This window comes from Lolium rigidum, chromosome 6, assembly GCF_022539505.1.
Source record: "Lolium rigidum isolate FL_2022 chromosome 6, APGP_CSIRO_Lrig_0.1, whole genome shotgun sequence".
NCBI classification, from domain to species: Eukaryota; Viridiplantae; Streptophyta; class Magnoliopsida; order Poales; family Poaceae; genus Lolium; species Lolium rigidum.
The window spans coordinates 246,976,416-246,986,154 of record NC_061513.1 but is presented as its reverse complement, the minus strand read 5'-3'; the positions used below and the strand labels follow the sequence as shown (position 1 = coordinate 246,986,154).

Genomic DNA, 9,739 nt, shown 5'->3' with positions numbered 1-9,739 from the left:
ACCCGATGGCGCTGACGGCACGGCCTCCCGCCTCGCAGCCGTGCATCTCAGAGGAGCTAAGTTCCGGCGGTGGGTCTTCCTGTTGCCTGAACTTCTCGAACACGACTTCCGCGTCGACGCCTCCTGCGACGGCATGATCATCACGGGCCGCAGCACCTACAACCCGGCCACGCGACAGTTGATGCCCTTCGACTGGCCGCGCGGTAGGCTAGTTGGCCTCTTTGATGAGGCCTAAGGCCTAGGGTTTGGCCCGATCTCACGAAATTGACCACGTTGGTGAATAAGGGGGATGGGAAAAGGAAGAAGAACACAAAGAACCAAAAGAAAAACACACTCAAACCCAATACAAACCAAATTCACTCACTTGGTTACACCAAGCCAATAGAATCAAACCTTGGAGAGACCCATGGGGTAGAGACCAAGGAGTGAGAGATTGGTGAAGGAATCCACTCTAGAACTTGTATTGTATAAGAGAGTTCTTGCACTAGAGTCATACATGAAGAGAGAAAGATCCTCAAGAGTACCTTGATACAAAGAACTAGGGTTCTACGGAGACAAAGCTAAAGTCTAATCTCAAAATCTTGTCTAATCTGAGATCTGGCCATACCAAGAGTATATATAGTACCCAAGGGTAGAAGGGTAAAGTTACAAAGCAAATATATGGTGATAAGAAAGGATGGTGGAAAACCAAGCGATGAAATCCGAAATCAAGTTTATTGTTAAAGGTGGGTGAAATCCAAAAGTCAAGTCAAGGTCTCGATCACCAAAACACGGAAAGATATGGAACACACACACGAGATGAACGGGGTTAGTGCGACCAAGGAAAGAGCGGAAAAATAAGAAAAGGTCTACAAAGACGGCTCAGTGTCACACTAACACAAGGAGAGGCAAAGCTTTGGTTGCAAATTGAGAGACAACAAGATTCACACGTGACATCTCTTCTCTTTCTCTCATTTTCTTAAAAGCTTTTTGACTCTTTTGTATATGGTGGCACTCGTACTCTTTTGCTCTTTTTGTGTTTTTCCGGCTTTTTGTCACACTATGATGGGGTTAGCCTCGCTTTTGCTACGTTTCTGCATGAGTGTTTTCTTATAAGCTTTACTCCACACCACACACACAAACCCTCATGGTCGGGGCAACATGCAATGTCTCGCAACACTTGACAAGTAATGCTCGATAGGATAGGTCGCAAAAGGAAGAGGGGCTACAAGGCAATGCAATTTATACCTAAATGGTGCGTAGGCGGTGATGATCACACAACTTGCGAAGGTGGTGGTGGTGTCAAGTGTACGGTCGCAAATCCGGGGTGCCGGGGTCGTCTTCGCCTATGCGTCGTCGTTGCGGGTTAGTTTCACGAACAAGGCACTCAAACCAAAAAAGAAACCACAAAAGAAAATTTGGTCAGGAAATCGAGCAGTCAGAGAATTTCGGCGGTGGTTCCGGTTCGTTCCGGTGGGTTTTCCGGTGTGCCAGTTCTATCGCAGGTTTTTCCGGCGGGGGTTCCGGTTTGCTGTCCCTGGCGCCGATTTGTTCCGGTCTGCCGGTTTCACCACCAGATCTGAGTTCGTGATGAACTTGGCGAAAGTCAAACGTAGGATTTCGAAGGGAAATGACCAAATTGAGGATGTGGAGGGTTAGGGATGGGTAAATCAACACCAAAAACAAGTTTCTATTGAATCAACACCACCAAAAACTCAACCAAATCGCAGATCAATGCAAGGCAAATTTAGGGCTATTTTTTGGGGATTTTTTCGAAATTTTGTAGAGATGAAATTGGGGATGGTGGGGATCAAAATCGTGGCAACCAAGAGCTGCGGATATCATATGATGAGGCCTAAGGCCTAGGGTTTGGCCCGATCTCACAAAATTGATCACGGTGGTGAATAAGGGGGATGGGAAAAGGAAGAAGAACAATACAAACCAAATTCACTCTCTTGGTAGGTTACACCAAGCCAATAGAATCAAACCTTGGAGAGACCCATGGGGTAGAGACCAAGGAGTGACAGATTGGTGAAGGAATCCACTCTAGAACTTGTATGAGAGAGTGCTTGCACTAGAGTCATACATGAAGAGAGAAAGATCCTCAAGAGTACATTGATACAAAGAACTGGAGTTCTAGGGAGACAAAGCTAGGTGAGAAAACACTTGCATCTCAATACCCACAATTATATAACATAGGTCGTCGAAAGCATGATACTGTGGCAACTGTTATGAGTCCAACTCCGTTAAATATTGGTTTTTGGAAGCAGCTTGCGGGTAATAAATGGGATCAATGGATACACCTATATCAAAGACTAATGCAAATAAATCTTAATGAGGAGCGGGATAAATTCGTTTGGAGTCTTACATCTTCAGGACATTTCACAGTCAAGTCTATGTATGATGATATGTTAGATGGCCATACTAGATACTTACATAAATATCTGTGGAAACTTAAAATACCACAAAAAATTAAAATCTTCATGTGGTTCCTTAGCAAAAAAGAGTACTTCTGACTCGCGATAACCTTGCAAAATAGAATTGGAATGGAAATACAAAATGTTGTTTATGTGACTTCGAGAAATCAGTTGAACATTTGTTTATTTCATGCCCTTTTGCTAGACTTATATGGCGAGTAGTTTTTGCTGCATATAATATTCCACCTCCATCCAATATCACAAATATGTTTGGGAATTGGCTTAATGGAGCGGACAAATCAGATAAATCTAGGATTTGCATCGGCGTTTCGGCTTTATGTTGGTCGATATGGAATTGCAGGAATGATATTGTTTTTAACAAAAAGAATTTTACTAATTTTTTGCAGGTTATCCACACTATGGTCCATTGGATCCAGCTCTGGCGTTTCTTGCTCCCGGAGGACCAGCGGGAGTGCATGGTTTGTAGATGTAACCGCCTTCAAATGGTTGCCAGGATATTTTTTACCAGGCTACTTGGCGGCCTATTAAGAGATTAGAAGATGCTTAGACTACTTAGCATGCTTCTTATTTTTAGATGGTTGATTTTTGTATTGACCCTCGTTTGATCCATGATTTGTAACACTTGAATATTCATTTTTTTTTAATAAAAGGCTATGTTCATCAACCGATACAGAGGCCGGGGCTATACCCATTTCGAAAAAAAGGGAGACAAAGCTCAAGTCTAATCTCAAAATCTTGTCTAATCTGGGATCTGGCCGTACCAAGAATATATATAGTACCTAGGGGTAGAAGGATAAAGTTACAAGGAAAATAGTTGGAGATAACTTAGATTCAACGATTTTAGGCGGTAAAACCGGCGGTGCCGGCCCGTGCGCCGGAATGGCTCGGGCGTTCCGGCACCAGCGCCGGCTCGGGTTCCGGTTTATCGGAACAGGTTACTATAAGCCGTTCCGGCTATTCCAGTTTGGTTCCGGCGAGCCGGTTTGGTTCCGGCGTGGGGGCCGGTGCTGCCGGTCGTGGCACCGGTTTGCTCCAGCTTCCCGTTTCCTCGTTCTTCTCCTCCCTTGATGACTTGGCTTCCTTGTGGGTCCTCCTCGGCGATGTACCTGATGACACATAAACCATTTTGATGAAGTAGCAAGCCATTCACAGGGAGGTTAGGATCAAGCATGATGAGGAGTGAGTTCACCTCTTGTTGAAGTACTTTGGTGCGTGCTCGCGTCATAGGTCCACTTGGAAGATCACTTGATCTTTGTGTAGTGTCGTCCTTAGGCGGGGCTACATCACTCTTCCAGAACGAATCTTCAGGGGAGCACCGTGTGCTGTTCTGGAGACACCCAATCCGTAGTATGGTTGCGGCTGCGCCCTCTCCAATGGAATACTGCATCCTCACTGTGGGTTCTGATGAACCACCGAGGAAAATCAAGTATTCGTTAACACCGGTGGACGGTGTAGACTATGTGTTACCCAAGATGGGAGTATGGCTATTTGACGCGCCGGTCCTTCTCCATGGAAGCCTACACATGCGCTGGAAGCCAGTGTATGCACCATGGTGTTCGACACGGTTGCCGAGTCCTTCCGCCACCTAAGGTGTTGGACTATTGGCACGCCATCGCCAAGACTCCCACATCTTCTCCCAAAGGTTTACGGACAGCCATCATTCTTATCGCTTGGGAGATTTGGAAAGAAAGGAATGAAAGAGTCTTCAGCAATAAATCATCTTTGCCTTCGGTCATCATGGATAAGATTAGGAAGGAAGGAAAGGATTGGATTCTAGCCGGTGCTAAAAACCTGGCGGAGCTTGTAGGGTGATTTTTTTCTCTTTCTTGGGGTCTTTCCCCTTTCTTTTATTTTTTGGCTTCAGCCAATCCTATGTTTGCTCCTCCTATATCAATATAAGGCAAGCTCTTCTTGCCCCGTTTCAAAAAAAAAAAAAAAAAAAGAGTCCTTCCGTCACCTGCGCCCACCCTACACCATTGTGTTCGGCGCTGCTTGACATGGGTGGCACGCTCTCTGTGTCCACCAGCGAGGATGGCATGTCGGAGCTGAGCATCTTCATGCTGCAGGATCATCAGCATGGCGTCTGGGCCTTCCAATACCAGATCAAGCTGCCGGTGATGGATATAAGGAGGCGTTTCCAGGAGCAGGGGGATTGGTGCGCCAAGGTTGTCTCCAAGGAGGGACACGTGCTTGTCAGCTGCCGCGGCCAGCTGTTGCATTGTGACAGAAAGGGCAATTTGGTAGCCAACCCATACGATGATGACCGTCCGGTGGTCATTTCTTATAGGCTTAAAGAAAGTCTTATGCAGCCCACATTTTTCCAAAAGGAGAATAACTGATTCTGAATTGTGTTACTCTGCTGGAGATCTCATTTTGAGCCATGAAATAAAAGTAAATTCCCTTTGGTTACTTCTAAATTCTAGTTTCCCAGGAAAGAACTAGAAATGTAGAATATATAGATATAATGCAACAAGTAAGCCAGACTATTATGCATATTTTTCTGAGGTAGACAACATGGTTTTTGCCCAGGAGCGAAGCACACCAGATCTCATTAGCTCGAAGATAGTGTTGCTATTCAAAGAATAAAGTATTTGGTTATTTCTGTTGGTTACAGTTGGTACTGCAGCCTCAGTGAAGTATTTGAATAAAGCATTGACAATGAAGATACATGCTGGGTTAAGTGTTGCTATTCAAAGAATAAAGTATTTGGTTATTTCTGTTGGTTACAGTTGGTACTGCAGCCTCAGTTAAGTTTCCTTACCACTGTATGTAGCTTTAAGCTTAAACCCGGAACATAACTAAGCTTCCATTCCATGAATATCTATTTAACTTCACCAAGTTTCAGTTCGTTGTTCTGTTTGACTAACTGAATCTCTTACTCTCGCTCTCCGCTGATTTCAGGCTGTGGCGGAGTACTTCAGCTGGTGCCTATGTTTAGGAGTATCCTGCTACAGAAGATTGATTTTTATGATGTTTTTTTTGGAACAAGATTTTATGTTGTTAGCACGTTCTGTTTAACGACTGATATGTCCTTTCGTGCTTGTTCGCAAGGCAAAAGTGCATAATTGTGCAATGCCACCTGCTTTAAAAACAAAAATAATAAAGCACACATTATTTCGTGTATAGATTCAATCACAATGGTGAAAATTTGGAGTCAAGAAACTATACACACGTCGAAAAGCACACATTTTTGCCAAACCAGTAACCTTACAGAAGATTGGCAAATAACTCAGTGAACTCACTCACCGATTGGAAGGCTAACTACTACTAGTCTACTACACCAAAATACCCATCATTCTATCACGATTCCAAAAACTGAATCTACTTGTATACTTTCTCCTAAACTCGCCAGTCCTGGGAACCGAGGTTAGTTATGACCTGAGATTCAGAGACTCCAGTCAATGAATCCTTTTCTTGAACATTCCTTGGAATGTCAAGCCTACACTTCTCTCTTTTGCTTTTGATTTCACTGCAATATGTTCTGCACTTGAATCGTCACGGGTCATGCAAACGCCTTTCCCCTTCATGTCATATGTTCTTGCATTAGGCGCTCGTCTGCTGAAACTCTCATAGAGATCAGGAGAACGCCGCATCAGCTCACTCGCTGAAGAGTACCCCATCAACCGGTGAAGCTTAGACTCCTTGGCACTTCTTTCATCGATGGTGTTGAAAGACGAGTTCCTTGACACATGCAGGGGTTGTCCGTCCTCAGTAGAATAGCTTGCACCAGCTGAGATACCGTACTCTTCCGAATACGAGTATGGGTCAGCTTGATGGGCATCAGCGTTGTACTCATCATCTGCCTGCTGATTTCCGTAGTCATCTATGCTGGACTCATCCCCCCCAAATGGTGACTGAAGTTTCTTTCTGCTTGGGTCTCTGTAAGAGTAGGAGAGAACTTTTGAGCAGGAGCCACACTGCAGCCTGCGTGTTCCTCTGCTTGGAATGGCAAAACCGGTGGGCAGCTGGACGAGCCTGAGGCAGTTCGAGCAAAGGACGAATGGCGCACCCCTTAGGACTGGTCGACAGAGATTTTTCGGTGGAGGCCGCCGCTTCATCTTCTTGACTTGTGGCTTCTGTGGTGTAGTTTCTTGTTTCCAGGAGCTGCAACAAGGTGGCCCGCAGCTATGGTGGTAGCATTGGCGAGGGCACGGTCTCATCTCCATTTGCCCACTGTTACCATACGAATAAGCACTGTGCCGACGATACCGCGGTAAGGGTAGCCCATGGCCATGAGGAGCAACTTGGCCAGACCTACTCAGACGAGATGCAATGCCAGAATGCTTGGTAGCGGGATGATAAGCAGTAAGAGGTTGGCTGGATGTGATGGCAACATGAGGCCTGTAACCATCTTGTTTCAGAGGGCGTGGAGGGTGCGCCCTTGGCTTGCAGTCTGAAGATGGTTTACTGAAAATTTCGGAGAGGTCACCTTTCAATTCATCCACCGTCTTCATGATCTTTGATTCAAGGGGTTCACTTGCCCTGAAGCTCTTTGACTGGAATGAAGTCCGAGAGGAGTGGAAATCAAGCGAGTCAACCGACACTCTAGCCCCTTCTCGGAGATCAAAAGATCGAGATTGCACCCTTACGAGCTTACTTCTCGTGTTGGCTGCAGCTTCAGTTTTGCATGCTCCACTCTGCTCAGATTCTGGCAAATTGACAGGCGATCCTCTTCCATCAGACAAGGGCTGTGAGGCTTTCAGACTGCATTCCTCTTCATCCTCCTCTCCTACTGTGCAAGCCTCTGGACTCTCTACACTTCGCTCCACAGTGATGTTCTCTTCATTGTCAGAACCTATATGCGTGCCATGTATTAGGGCAGCAAGCTCTTCCAATTCTCCATCGGTGTCCCTTCCATCAGAACTGCCATCCTCATTGCACTCGTTATTTTCAACCTCCAACACATTCTTCTCAGCTGGCATGACATCACCATCCTCATTGCTTCCAAAGCCATTGCTCTCGTGCTCAGTCTCGGTGCATGGAGCATCTGGAGTGCAGGTATCATCCAGGGCAGCACCAATGGAATCCAGTTCCTTGCTTTGAGGAGACACCCCATTGCCAACCGAGGTAACAACAGAGTAGCTGCCTGAGTCTTGCCGAACTTGTTTTGTGGACGCACCATTGTTCACAGGTGTAACAGCAGAGTAATCAGCAGAGTCTTGCTGAACCTGTTTTGTGGCCACATTTTGCGCACTGCCAGGACGGACTTTAGCTGCATAAGCATAAACACACACAAAAAAGAAACTAATGAGCAAACCAGTTGATGTTAATAGGTCCATAAATTCTGGAGAAAAACTAGCCACTTCTTAATTTCTGATTATCCAGTATGCCCTTGATAGAATTTGTACCTCGAAGAGTTGTGTTGCATCCACCGCACTGGTAGACTGAAACATTTGCAGGCTCTGGTAGAATGTTGAGACACTTCGGGCACCTCACGAGGCGGAAGCCTCCCGTGTTTGCACTTGCCATCAAACAAGAAAGGCCAAGGACATCACCCGCAGCACAAGACCTCCAGGCTGCAGGTACCAATCACCACCAAACTGCTATGAATGCAAAGGCCGTTTCCTCCTATGTTATGCAATCCAGTGTTCCTGTATCTGCAAACGTTCAAGAGGAAAAATGATCAGTTCCACTAGCAGGTAAGCAACTCCCGGTTGGACTAGTAATCTGTAACACGAATACTAACGAGAACAATGATAAACGACTAGGTGCTGCAAGAAATACAAGCTGTAGGATGGGATACAGTGCCACATGCTAGCTGCAAGAAATACAGTGCCACATGCTAGCTGCTGAAGCATTGGGATCAGTACAGGGGTAGGCATCCATCTTGGCCTATGGGCGAACAGGAAGCAATTCATTGGGGGTTGTTGGTTGATTAGAAAACAACAAATCGATGAGATCATACAAAAAGGCACCGACTGTTCGGACCCCTTTGTCCTGTTCATGAGATCATCAGAGATCCCAGCTATCCAAATTCCCTGGTAGCTAAAAAGTACTGGAACAAAGACGTAACGGTGTTCAGCAGCTACAACTAATCTCGTCATGACGGTTGGTTGGTAGCACATAGCGGTTGCAAAAATCCAAAGTAGGATCACCATAAAGAACGCAAGAGAATCATTCGTGCCTCGTGCGTGCGTGTGGAGTAGCAACCTACTCTACTAGAGCGCGAAGAAGGCAGAGAAATGGATGCTTACTGAAGGTTGAGGGCTACGAACACCTTTGGCCAGATTGAGGTAGAGAGGCGGCAAGAGGGGGAGAGGATGGGAGAAGAAACTACACCCCCGATGTGCAGATTGGGTTGGAGTACAGTAAACCAATCCGACGGGGAAAGCAGGGAGCACACGGCGAGAGCAGGACCTCTTGTGTGGTGTGGGCAACAAAAATGGAAAAAGAGCAGAACCTGATCCGAAGGCTCAAGGAAGAAGAGAGGCAGAAGGAAACAAATTCCTTCAATCAAAGAGAAAAAAGAGGAGGAGGAAGAGGGCAAGAGGCCAAGAACTCACCTTTCCCCGTTCTTTCCACCACTCCTTCCAGTCCAGCCAGTCGCTCGCAAGTCGGAACAAATACAAGCTCGGAAGCTAGCTTGTGCAGTGCAGCCCGTGGTGGTGGTCGTCGTCGTCTTCCCCCACAAAGTTTCTTCGATCCCCCCGCAGGCCGCAACACCCGGTCCAGTTCTCGGAAGTTCCACGCCGCGTGCCGGCGTTCGCCGCCAAGCTAATTAAGCTAGTCAGGTCAAGCGGAACTGAGAGAATCAGAGAAGGTAGTATAAATAAAAACAGAGTCTCCTCTCCTTCGCATGGAGCGGGGAGTTGACCAGCAGGAAGCTTTAAGCCTAATCAATGCCCCCGGATCCCCGGTCTGAACGGGGCTGCGCAGCAGCGGAGACCGATGGCGAAGGGAGGGAGAAGAAGAGAGAACACGGGAAGTTCTGTGGTCAAACGTGCGCGCGGTATAAATAAACAGCGCCACGGAATGAACTGGCGAGAGGGAGAGAGGTTGACGGGATGGGCTGGTGTTGACTCCCCGCGGCTTTGGCTGCTCGCTCGCTGGTGCGTCCCGGTGCCGGTGGGTAGGCGCCGATCGCCGCCACGTCGAGAATAGCGGCCCCTCAACTCGTGGTTCTGGGTCCTGCAGAAACGTTGTGTGGGGCCCGCACCCCTTATCCACGCGTGCTTGCTTTGCAGCAGTAGCACCCATCCTTCTTCAGAGTTCATTTATTTTTCTGATTTTTTTGGATAAAAAATGGTGAGAGCCCCGGCCTCTAGGTGGAAAAGATATCTACAACTTCTATTTATGTTTTACTGTATTCAACGTGTCTAGCA

General features: G+C 46.8%; 1 protein-coding gene across 2 annotated transcripts; it reads right to left on the bottom strand.

Annotated features, from left to right (window-relative positions):
• Positions 1 to 5,517: 5,517 nt before the first annotated feature.
• On the bottom strand, positions 5,518 to 9,457 carry LOC124659897 (protein ENHANCED DISEASE RESISTANCE 4-like). 2 transcript variants are annotated; one of them, XM_047197709.1, is made up of 3 exons: positions 8,921 to 9,457; positions 7,766 to 8,014; positions 5,518 to 7,629 (listed from the first exon to the last, which is right to left on the bottom strand). In XM_047197709.1, the coding sequence occupies exons 2-3, from the start codon at positions 7,884 to 7,886 to the stop codon at positions 5,816 to 5,818; spliced, it is 1,935 nt and encodes a 644-aa protein (XP_047053665.1). In that variant the 5' UTR covers positions 7,887 to 8,014; positions 8,921 to 9,457; the 3' UTR covers positions 5,518 to 5,815. The 2 variants fall into 2 exon arrangements, with proteins under 2 accessions (XP_047053665.1, XP_047053666.1); XM_047197710.1 differs by lacking the exon at positions 8,921 to 9,457 and adding an exon at positions 8,612 to 8,800.
• Positions 9,458 to 9,739: the final 282 nt, after the last annotated feature.

Excerpts from the sequence above, each read along its gene's own strand:
- LOC124659897 (XM_047197709.1), bottom strand. The coding sequence starts at position 7,886 with ATGGCAAGTGCAAACACGGGAGGCTTCCGCCTCGTGAGGTGCCCGAAG. Across the intron at positions 7,630-7,765 it reads ATGCAACACAACTCTTCGAG|CTAAAGTCCGTCCTGGCAGT; the intron begins GTACAAATTCTA and ends ATGCTTATGCAG.